Source organism: Thermobia domestica, chromosome 16 (assembly GCF_964235325.1).
Source record: "Thermobia domestica chromosome 16, izTheDome1.hap1.1, whole genome shotgun sequence".
NCBI classification, from domain to species: Eukaryota; Metazoa; Arthropoda; class Insecta; order Zygentoma; family Lepismatidae; genus Thermobia; species Thermobia domestica.
In genome coordinates, this window is record NC_137469.1 from 97,296,724 (window position 1) to 97,309,872 (window position 13,149).

General features: G+C 36.3%; 1 protein-coding gene across 1 annotated transcript in view; it reads left to right on the forward strand.

Annotated features, from left to right (window-relative positions):
• LOC145673261 (uncharacterized) overlaps positions 1-13,149 on the forward strand; it is a 551,410-nt gene that overhangs the window by 486,039 nt on the left and 52,222 nt on the right. The window contains exon 4 of the mRNA XM_081742788.1: positions 11,047-11,185. Coding sequence (XP_081598914.1) covers positions 11,047-11,185 — 139 coding nt within the window. The remainder of the gene's footprint in view (positions 1-11,046; positions 11,186-13,149) is intronic.

The following is a 13,149-nucleotide window of genomic DNA, read 5'->3' on the forward strand; positions in this document are numbered from 1 at the left end:
ACAGCTAATACCTGGATGTAGGTACAACTTTCCGCACTACCGCGAACGGGCCTACGATTCTATTGAAAATTTACAAAATTTTAGATATTTCCTTGTTTTTAGCAAATTTTCGAAACTTCAGAGACCTTGCCAGAAGAGAAGATATTATCCTAAGGTTCTGAAATTTCCCAGTGGTAATATTTACGTGCAGGCACAACTTTTCCGCATTACCGCAAACGGATCCTCAAACTTTCAATATTTTCGACCGCCCTACTGCCCATATATTTTGCAGTGGCTCAGTGGTAGAGCGTTCACCTCTGGTGCATGGGGTCCCGGGTTCAAACCCTGTTTTCGCCAAGTGAACTTTGTGGTGGGCAAGCACCGTGTGCGTGGGTTTTCTCGGGGTTTTCCCGTTTCCTCCCACTTTCTTCATCCCACTATTTCATTCATTTCTCATAATCACCGCCTCCTTTAGCCTAACCGGCATAAATGTGGGACGTAAAACTCAAAGATTTCACTTTTTTTTATTTTACTGTATAACCATGCTTTTATCCCAGAGGACAGCCATCCGATCCCTGTAGCTACTGTCTGTCATCTCGAGCTAGATCCCCCGCTTATTTCTACTGACGTCTAGTGGTGTAGAATGTAGTTAAAGTAGATTCTCCTGTATTTTTCCTCCCTCTTACACACCCTCTTCAAGGTAGAGATGAGCTTTCCTAGCTTTGCAAGTTCTCTTAATGCATGTCCCTAGTGTTTTTTTTTTTTTTTTTTGGTTCCTTACTAGTTTCTAGTTCTTTTTAGCCTTTTCCCTTACTTTTTGCATGATTCTCTGCTCCTCAGTTGGCCAATAGCTGTTGTATTGAACAGGCTGTCGTATTCAATATGGTCATAAAATGGCCAATAGCTGTTGTGTTCAATATGATCATAAATTGTTTGTTTTACTTGATTTTATCCAAAACTACCGATGGAATTTACCGTAGGATGTCATTTTGTTCAGCTGGAGATGATCTATCGATTGATGTATGTCTTATATTCAGACAACTTTATACCTTCAAAAAATCTAGAGTTATTATTATTATTATTATTATTATTATTATTATTATTATTATTATTATTATTATTATTATTATTATTATTATTATTATTATTATTATTGTTTACTTTATCGTTCCTTTTCACTACCAAGATTGTATGAAACGTGGGCTTACAGATTGAAGTGGAATTCGAATCACTATAAAGTGTTTAAACTTCAGAATTCTTGCAATCGGAATTAAACCCGGGGCTTCGTGCACCAGGAAGTAACCCTGCGCGTAGGACTTACAATTTTGGGACATATATTATATATGATACTGTGTATTATCGTCTTACTAGTTTTGTTGTCAAAATTGAATTCATGATCGAACTGGAGTTTAGTTTCGTTTTCAGCACCGTAAGTATATGAGAGATAGACTTGCAGCTTAACGAAGGATCCGAATCAGTTGAGCTCCTTGAACCGGTGCTGTGAAAACGCATACTTTAACCATATAGTCAACAGCTATCTCTGTCATAATAAAACCTTGATGAGCTTTAGCATGAGTTTCATCCTAATGAGGAGCGTAGTTATCGTACAGCTTTAACTTTTAAGTTTACAAATAATAATAAATTTCCTCGAAAATAGACATGAGAATTTACATTCACTCATATTTTGTTTACCTCAATGACAGATAGTGATTAATATATGTCTCTTTTTCAGTTTACTTTGTGTGTTTGGTATACGAGAATAACATTGCCGATATTCACTTCCGAATGTTCTTATTCTGGATCAATAATACAACCACACACTCAGAAAAAAATAAGTAAATAAATAAATAAAAGTTCTGTCCACCAGACTGCAGAGTATGGTTCGATGTATTTTGTTACATAGAATCCAAATTTCAAAACCCCCAGGAAGTTTGACTGTGTCAAGTCCTTTTTATGGGTGAAAGACGTGAGCGATTTTGGATAGGGAGGACACAAGTGTTTTGCCCATAAAAAATAATTGACAGGGTTAATTGTCCTGGGGTTTCAAAATTTGGATTCTGTGTAACTAAATACATCGAATCCGGTCCGGTGCACGAATTGGAGTCGGGTGCACAGAACTTTTGTTTTTTGTCTGTGGCTGTGTAATTACCACACTTTATCTTAAAAGATTGACTTCTGGTCTGAATGGACTAGTTCTAGCCAAGGTGACCAGAACTTTTACTTTCAAAAACGGGACGCATACGAATCTGCGACGGCGAGGGGGGGTGGGATGACTTCCACGTTGCATTTTGGGACTCAGCAGTGTTTTCAATTTACAAAATACACATATGAGAATGATAACACAGCGTTTCTAACTTAAGTACTACCCAACAATACTTTTAACTATTTCAACACTCAGAATTCCCACTCAATTCCCACTTGAACCACAGAACACTCAATTCTCATTTGAATATTCAGAAGTTCTAAGCACGGCTGAACCTTCCCAATGAGTGTTGGTACGGAAAAGTGTAGAATTAGCATTGACCATTTATATTTTGAATAACAATTACGGGACACCTGGGTCATGTTTGCTTAAAAACGGGACATTTAGGCGTCCCGTTTGAGAATCAGAAAAAAACGGGACAACGGTTGAAAATAAGAGACTGTCCCGGCTAAATCGGGACGTCTGGTCACTTTGGTTCTAGCTTGTTACGAAAGTCCAAGATACCATGATTAAATTCAATATGTTCGATATGACATGTATTTTCCTTCAAAAAATGCAATATTTAATTCCTGGCACAATCGAATGAAATCCTCCTGTAGTTCGAAAACAGCATTCAACTAAGCACAGACATAAATTATTTATTATTCGTTCTCATAGTGTCAATATAGTCGTAGTAGGTTGATCCGATTAGTTTAGCTTTGTGCATATAGTATGTTGTCCTTATCATTTATGTTTCAGTGGTTTAAAATTGTAATGTTCCTAACAACTATGCAACCTTGTGCTTGTAAATCTTTCCTGAGAAGCATTCAAGCATAACCTTATTATGTTGTGTGTGCAGTGCCTTGTAACCATAAGGATGAATAGATAGTAAATTGTGCGTGAATTGTATTGTTGAGGTAGAGAGAACCACGTTTCACTGTTGCATTATCACAATTGTTCTGTTTGAGGTTGTGTGTGTGTGTGTGTGTTTGTGCTGTAGGCAGATGTGATTGTAATTTCCTTGGATATTGTCATGTCACTCATATGCACATTATCACATCTCCGCATGAGATACTAAATCGGACGTCCTTGCAAAGAGAAGATAGAGGTTTCAAAATATTGTTAAACTTCGACGTAATTATTAATTAGAGCGTGATTTGGGGTAACCAAAGGACAATCCCACCTCTAAGGTTAAGATATACGTATTTTAATCACTTTTTTACTAATACAGTATAGTAGAGAAAACGAGAAACTCTTGTTTCGATGGAGAATTTTGCCCTTCTCCCCGACCCTTTTCTTGCAAGCAAAATTTAAAATGACACTGTTGGCTAGTACTATCTGCAAGTAGTGGACCCTTACCTTACAAGTTATTATACAGGGTGTTCAGAAAGTAACTATGCAGTTCATAACTTGCAGTATTTTATTTTAAACAAACCACTTTAAACAACTGAAATTAACTCGAAGCTAAACTTTAATGTCATGGAAGTCATAATAAATGCTGGAAGTGATCCCCTTGCACTTGAAGACACAGTTGTACACGTTTCTGCATGTTCTTGAAGACGTTGTGCAGAACATCGGGAGTGATGTTCCGAATGTGACGTGTCAGTGCAGGTTAGAGTTCTTGTATGGTGTGCGGATTGCCTTCATAGGCCTTTCCCTTCAACGTACCCCATAGAAAGTAATCCGGTGGATTCAAGTAGGGTGAACGCGGAGGCCAGAGTCCTCGAGAGATGATGCGGTCACCGAAGATGTCCTGTAAAAAGCTCTTCGCCTTGAGAGCGGTATGTGCAGTCGCCCCATCCTGTTGGAACCAGGCATTCTCAATTTCGTCCTCATTCAGTTCACCTAGGAAGGGCTCCAGAATGCAGGTGTAGTACCGTTCTCCATTTATGGTGTCCTGAAAGGTGGGCCCAATGATGCGTTTACGAGTTACGGCGCGCCAAACACCAACCTTTTGATCATGCAGTGGGGACACATGAAATTCATGCGGATTCTCCGTACTCCACACACGATATTCTGGATATCCACGTAACCGAAGAGGTGAAACCATGTCTTATCCGTGAAAAACGTTATGTCAAGAATCATCTCACCATTGTTCTGCAGGAAGGACAGGAACCAGTTGTAAAAGTTCATACGCACCGGGTGATCGTTGTCTCTCAGTTCATGCACGATCGAAATTTTTTTTTACGGATACAGGGAGAGTTATTTCCGGGGAATCTTGTGAGCAGAACCCACGTACACGTGAGCCTGCTGAGCTAGTCATCTAACCGATTTCTTTGGACTGTGCAGCATCAGGTCTTGCACCTCCGCCATCTTCTTTGCGGATGTGGCTGTGGATGGCCTACCTGATTTTGGAGCATTATGAAACCGGTCTTTCGAAACTTGGTGATGAGGTTCCATACAGCATTGCGGTTAGGCATCTTCACTGCTGGGAACTATGCTGCAAATGCAGCTTCTACTGCTGAAGTAAACTTGTCTCCATTGCGGAACACATGCTCCACAAGAAACACTCTTTGTTCAATCGTCAGCATGATGACCTGGATCAGAATGATGACACACAAGACGTTGGTCTTCAATCAAACTGGAACTGTGAACAAATACAAATACCTAGTCAAATATGGTTCAAATATGTTAAATAATGGAAAATGTTGTATTGCCAATTGACAATCATATCATTCATCACTTAGCACACCATAACATGGCAATGCATAGTTACTTTCTGAACACCCGGTACAATACGTGTGCGGTAGTTCACTTGAAATAATATTTTACGCATACATTTTTTATTAACTAACTTAATCCTACTGCAGCATAAACTGAGTCTTCTTTAAGCTAAATTATAAAATGAAACTAGTTACCGTTATGTTACTCCAGCAATAAAAGTTACCTTACCATTATGCAAAGAAAGAACATCATGCAAAGAAAAATTTAAACAGCACCACATCCTTACCCTACCATCTATGTATGTATACAAAACTGCAATCTATGCAGCTAAACTGAAAGATGGAACCCAAATAAGTCACGTTTATAATACCAGACAACAAAATGAAAGAAGACAATATTTTACAAAACTAACATTAGTACAGGAAGGCCCAAGCCATATGGGAGTACAAATTTACAATAAGCTGCCCAGAGAAATAAAAAATGAAGAAAATATAAATGTTTTTAAAAAAGAAACTCAAGAGATTCCTGGTGGATAAAGTATATTACAGCGTAGCAGATTATCTTTGCAATATGTGTATTAAATAGTGTAACATATTTCTTTTTCTAAGTGTATTTGAAACAAGAAAGAGGACTGTCTGAATCCTCCAAATACCAAATATATCTTGGTTTCAAATGGAGTAAATAAATACAATACAATACAATACAATTATATTACTTCACAAATTAAAGTAGGAAATTATCATGTTATTTTTAACTAAAAGTAAGAGGTTATCGTTGTTATTTCACCAATAAAAGTAAGATGTTACAGTAACTTAGTTGACAAATAAAAGTAAGACTTACTGTTATTTTAATTCAGCAATAGAAGTTAGATCACTATTACATTACTTCACCGAAAAAGTAAGGCATTACAACTGTTACATCATTAGTAAAAATAAGACATTACTTTTATGTTACTTCAGCAATACAACTAAAACATTGTAGTTACGTTACGTTACATTACTCATGGAAAAAGTAATGTATTACAGTTCTTATAATATGACGTGTGTAATACATCTGAGATTATATTTTTAAAAAATCTGTATTTATTACATTACAAAAGTTCAACCGATACTTCATTCCTAGGAAACTGACGGTGGCCGAGATTACTGTGGTGAAACCATTTTCTTTGAATCAGACTTAGTTTCTGAAAAAGTACGAAATAAAAAGCTTAACTATTTCAGATTTTGTTTAACATTTTCATAACATAAGTGAATCGATTCGTAAATGGGGCGTTTCTAAGTGGGAACCCGACAACAACAACAAGACCTTTAAGTTTTTGCGACATGTACCTTTAAAATGTTAGTCGAAAGTGTCACAAATTAGAGAATACTGAAAACCTCTGACTTCTACATTGAGATAAAATACAACTACCACATTACATTACTAAGAAATGTTCCAAATAAGTAACGGAAGCTAGTGTAGTATGTCTGATGTATCGAATATGCACGTGGTTATACGTACAAGAGATACACAAGAAAGAAAACAATTCCCTATTATAAAAATCCTTGTACATTTAAAGTACCTAAACAATAGTATCGAACATAATTATTAATTGAAGTTTACTTTTGTTGATCCAGCAAGGTATCTTGTTTCAAATTCCAGTAGTAGTCTGCGAACATCAAAACAATACTTCCCTTCGTATCTTTGTTACAGAAATTTGATTGACGGGTAAATACGATTATCTATCTCACAATGCTTATCTTAAGTTGGCAGAAAACATTCAAAATGGCTGTAGAGGAAGTCTTTTTTGAGTGACATATTGCATCCTATATTGTGGTAGTTAAAAATCAATTATACAAACATTTATAGATTGTGATCACTTTTCTTTGAATCCCATAAACTATTCTATTAAGTTTCTACATTCTCTTCGCTGAATGTTTTGACAGAGCATTCAAAGTTGGTTTATTTCGTTAACTGCCGTCTTGTGCGTCAATGCTTCCTTTAAGTCAACATACTAGGCAGCTTCCTTTAAGTCCACACCTGTCATTTACGGAAAGCTTTCCCTCAGACATTGAAATTGTAGTCACTTTTAATAAAGCCTTATAGCATATGTATGGGTGGCATGATTATTTGTTGAAAATCGTTCAAATTTTTTTCTCCAGAAATAAGTGATGCAACAGAATATATCCTTCTACGTAATACTTTTCTTTAGCCCTATTTTCCCATTGACGTAAGAAGCAATAGTAACTTTTAGCTAACCAACAATAAGCCTATTGGCTTTAGCTCTATGCAAATAAGACTTCAATATTACTCCAAGTTTACCTTTTATAGAAAAAAAGTACGTATCTAATTTTTGATAAGTTTGTTTTATGTTTACAGTATAAACAATTTGACTTGAAGCATATGAATTGCAATTGTGCAGTATAATATTTTCTGAAGAGCCGTTTAACAGACACCACTAATCTACTTCATACTGTATTTCCAACCTCTGTAAGTCCATTAATATCTGTGTAGTAAGACCAACCTCGCAATTTTGATGCAAGTAACTCAACTGTGATTTCGACAACTAAGTTTTAAATCAGATCACTTAATTTCGGTTGAAGTATTAAGTGTGATTCTGTTGATACTTTCATATTGATAAGGCTCATATGCTTTTTATGTCACTAGTGTCATTAGGTACGTATATTGAAATAAGCTACTCTTCGCTGTATATTATGGAATATCTACCTAATATTTATCTGAATACTTAATAAATTTTCTTGCTTTAGCTGTTCCCCTTGATACTGAAATAGGCCAAAAGGAAAAAAAGTAGTCACTGTTGTTGCTCAGTGCTTCTCGTCACAGCATGGATTGCATTTATACGTATGTGCCTTTTAACAAACGTCTAAAATTTGCAAAATATGACTTACAACATTTCTGGTTCATTTCTGTTAATGTTAGCAAGGGTTTGTGGTTAATCTTCAACACAAGCAACAAAATTGATTAGGACTGTCTCTATATTTCCTTGTTGCTATATATTTTCTTGTCATTGGCGTAACTAGGATATTTTCCTAGGGGGCAATGGCCCCTTAGTCCTGAAAATTGGAAGAATCTTTTAGAAGACTTTCTTATAATGTTTTAATATATATAGAACGTTGTCTTTACTAGCCCCCTCAAAAAATGATATTTCCTCAATTGAAATAAATAAAATGAAATATTTCAGTTTAACATCTCACGATTCTACCCTTTACGCTAAGGGAGACAGATGGTTAAGGCAAGTGAATGAGTAGAATGAGAATCTGGGAGGAAACGGAAATAACCCGAGAAAATACATAGAAATGATGTTGTCCACCACAAATTTACTTAGCCGGAGATCGAAATATGGGCTCCACGCACCAGATTTAAGAGCAGTACCCTTGAGCCGCCGTGCCCCTATTTGCATACTTGCATACTAAAGCGTTCACTGCCCGAATGACAGAAATACGTATCAAATTAGCTGTCCCGCGTGTACAAATATGTAAGATTCTGTCAGTAACAAACTATAACAATTTTGCCAACAGGATCTCTTTACAGCAGCTAAAATCCTTATAGGATATACCCAGAAATGGCTATACTCTTCAAAAAATATGACTATAGTTTAGCTAGCAGAATATAACGATAAAGCAGCCAAACTATTGCTTCAAGGTAATCATAAATATGTTATTCTAGTTATGATTTATATGGATGACGTTAAGTCTCTGGAGATAGAACATTAGTAAACTCGTGATTTGGAAAGTTCCTTCTTCCTAAAATCACTGGCTACAGGTCCTCCCACTTTCTTCATTCTACCATTTCATTCATCTCTCATCACTACTGTCTCCTTTAGCTTAACCGGCATAACTTAAAAAACTTAGATTTCATTTCATTTCATTTCAACATTGAAATAATAATACGATATACTGTGTCTGGTGACTACTTGAGATTTTTCTATTATTCATAACGAGGGTGAAATGAGGTAACACTCTATTTTACCTGAAATGATGCAAAATGTTGAGATTTTATAATCACAATTACAAATAGTAGTGTAAAAATTAGTAGTACAAATACCTAGACAGTAGGTTATAAGTTCTCTGATCTATAATAAGCTAATTCTCGGTTACCAGCAGAAACCTCTACAGTCAGCCAGAGAAGCCCTCTTATAATCCATTTAATAACCTTTATACGAGGGACATCCCGAAAGAAAGCAATGTTTTGGCTTGAAACAAACAGCAAGTGGAGATAAAGTGGGTGAAGCTTTATCTTACATAAACTGTATATCTTATTTAACTTTCTAAAGTATTTACTATATAAACATTCAAGCACTTGTCACAGCGTGGTACCAATTTTTCCATTCCGTCATTATACTGTATTACCACACATGTATTTCAATACATTGACTTAATTTGGTTTTTAGTTTAACGTCCCTTGCGGCAGCGAGGCTGTATAATCCGTGGACCTACAGCTTAACGTGAAATCCGAACCATATGAGCTCCGGCCGGGAATGGACCCCGGGTCTCCCACCGCGGATTTTGATTTATGATATGAGTATATAAGTAGTGGTAAAATGCTTTCCACAAAGAACGAAAATTTGACTTAGCACGCGACAAACACCAGCATAAGTCTCTTCAGCTTGAGCCAAGCAGTGAAACAATAAAAACTATGTGAAAATATCTGCCTCTGCACCCTAAGAAATTAAAGCTGGCGTCGTTACTTATGGCTTATTCGTGTTAGCTCCTTCCAAGTCAGTATGGAACATTCGCCCATAAATGTGGTTTCAACACGATGGTGCATTAAAACAAGGTCTACTTTGAACGCGCTGTCCATGATAATCTCAACCAACATGGAGAGGTAGATGGATAAACGAGGTTGCCCAATTTCCCAGCCTGTATGCTCAGTTGATTTAACTTTAGTGTTTGTCGGATTTGTTTTTGTTATGACCACATAAATAGTCTAATTTTAGAGACTCCCACATCAAATTGAGTCAGAGGAAGATTTTGAACACAAACACGTCATATATTTTCTAGCGTTTAGACCGTAGTTTGCGTTGTGTGTATCGACGTTCGTAATCGCCAGTAGATGCACCTGGATGTAATGCAGCTATTTTTCAACACGCACAAATGGATTTCCTTAGAGGTCAAATCGGCACTATTATATTTTTTTCTCTCAGTAGACACACAATTTATACACTTGATTTACGGTTTTCTTTCCTTTTTTCGTGCAATATACAAATGGTATAATTCTGAACACTGGTCATATTCAAAATGTACTCTACTCTACCCACTACAGGTTTGTAAAATGAATAGCTATCATCTTGTATATATGACGATCCAAGTATTGTTCACTTACTTCAGACTGAAAAGAAATATACAGGGTGTTTCAAAACAGTACCGACAACGTTTGGGAGATGATTCCTGATACCAAGATAAGACAAAAAATATAGACCAACCTAGGAGCACAAATGCTTCCTCTAGGAGTTATAGGTTGCGAAAACATGAAAAAATTAACTTTAAGGGTCCATTACTCCAAAATTATAGGACTTGCCGTAGTCGGGTCAAGACTTTACTTTGGAACTAATATGTGCCCTATCCAAAAATGCATGTTTCAGAACCCTGCGGTACTTATGCAACAATTTTTATAGAGGGGTAGTTTGGCTAAGGGAATATAATTTGAAGAACTCACCAACTACCTCTGTAAAAACTGTTGAAGAAGTACCGCAGGATTCTGAAACATGAATATTTGATAGAGCACATACTAGTTCTTAAGTGAAGTCTTCACCCGACTACGGAAGGTCCCATTGTATTGGAGCTATGGACCTTTAAAGTTCATTTTTACATGTTTTCGGCAGCCTATAACTCCGAAAAAAAGCATTTGTGCACCCAAGTTGGTCTATACTTTTCGTCTTATCTTGGTGTCAGGAATCATCTCCCAAACCTTGTCGGTATTGTTTTGAAACATCTTGTATAGTAATAGTAAGGATGTAGTAAGTAGTCTCCTTACCTTTCCCTTGTCCACATCTCTTAAAGATTAACCGAAAATTATATGTGATAGGAACTCTATCAAGTAACGACCAGTCGTTACACTAAAAGTCTAGGTAATTTGACTTTTTTTGCGTGATTATGCAGTTTATAAAATTATATAATCTACATGCTACAAAAGTTTTAGTTTTATTAAATTCATAAGTATATTATTTGTTATGTAACTTGTTAATCCTTGTTATAATACGTAATTATTGTTATATTTTTCAGAATATCTCAAATATACAGAGTGTTATAAAGGAATCACAGCGGAGTGGGATGCTTGCGCTAATAGATTTAACCATCTTGTGTCGGAAGAGATGAGTAGATTAAATGTTTCAGCGCAGGAGCGAACAGTGGAACTCTGTTGGTAAGTTGTTAGCTTATTTGTATGTTTCTATTTATCCTATACTTTCATGTGACAAAGTAGAAATGAGTGTTCCAAAAATACCTTACATACCATACTTTGGAATACAAATTAACCTTAAAATATCCAGCCATCGATCATAGACTTCCTTCAGATTTCCGGAATGGATTTCTTATCGGATTTTCAAATTAACTATATGTTGGTCTACTACTGTTTTTCTGGAGACGCCGTTTATGTTTTGATGGCTGTATTCAATAATAATCAGGGCCGCGGTGGCTCAGTGGTAGAGCGTTCACCTCTGGTGCTTGGGGTCCCGGGTTCGATCCCAGTCCCCGCCAAGTGAACTTTGTGGTGGACAAACACCGTGTGCGTGGGTTTTTTCGGGGTTCTCCCGTTTCCTCCCACTTTATTCATTCCACCATTTCATTCATTACTCATCATCACCGTCTCCTTTAGCCTAACCGGCATAACCGTGGGACGTAAAACTTAAACATTTCATTTCATTTTTCAATAATAATCAAGCCAACCAGTGTTAACCATTCCATTATCTGGAATATTTTAATGTTAATTTTTCGAATAAGAATAAAGGAAATTTTCGTAAAAATTTGCAACAGATATGGGATTTTTCATATATTTATCAGCGACATAATCAAAATTCATATAAGCGGGAAGGAAGCTAATGATTCTTGAACAAACGTAAAATAACTGCAAATAGTGAAATTATGTTATTGGAACGTACATGCTAGTATGAAAGTAATTTATGCAGGAGCATGTAAATTTTAAAAAACAAGCAACACGAAATGTATTTTACTCTGGTGTTCTTAAGAAAATCTTAAACGGAAGAAAGTAAATTACCAAAAGAGAAACGTTCAATTTGTAAAAAGTATTCCTTCCTGTTTCGCCCACTAGCCTCGCAGCAATATTTATCAATATTTCTACGCTATCAAGACTGTAGGCGAAACAAGGATTCCTGTTTTGCCTTTTCCTTTTTCTCTTACTGTTAGGACAAAGGGGAATATTTGAGTTGAGGATTTTTCTTGGGGATTTTAGCTTTATATGAATCCGCAGATTTTGCTTCAGGAGGAGGGGGCAAGACTCCTTGATATAAGTAAAATTTCGCGTTTATCACTGATTTACTACTATTCTATTGATAAAAATATGTAAATCGCAAATCAGCGGGGGTAATTGCCCCTCCCTGTCCCCTAAATGACGCCCCTGGAGTCCAGGATATTGATTTAATTCAAGTCATCAAAAAAAAGTTAAAACGTTTTAGCATGAAATGAACTAAGTGATCAGGATTGAATGAAATGAAAGTTAGAGAAGAGTTATGTTATTATTTAAACATTTGTTATTGTATATCCTTTTTTTCTGTCGTAAACTCATGTTGTTTTCCAAATGTATGCAATAGGATGCATTATCAACGTAATCCATTAAACCTTTAGCTCTAGATTTTAATCTCTTCTTCAAAGTATTATTTCGGTGATCTAAGCGTTTATCCTTTCATTTCTGCACTTTTGGCCGGTTCCCTGCCTTCAGCAAAAAATTTGAATTTCATTCTCCCGCTGTCCTTGCTTCATTAGCTCCAACAATGTAAATATATTGGGATGATCGTGAGACAACCTTCTATTCAGGTTTGAATGCCATCCCTCACAACTATTAGTCGTTCTTGCCATTTGTCATATTTGTTAATATTTCAAACAATATAACAAAAATAATGGGTGAGTAGAGTGACTATGAAATATTCTTCACTCCTCTACTTGGCTATTCTACTGTTCATTGGTGAAATCTGACAAATCAACTCTGTGCTTATTATACAACGAAAGTCTGTGGCTTGCACTATTATAACCAGTGGCGTATTTAGGAGGTGGCTTCCGGGCTTAACCCCCCCCCCCCGAAATCTTACTTAGTATAGTAAAGAAAATGAAATATCTTGCAGAATTTTCACATTTCCAGGCTAAGCCCCCCCG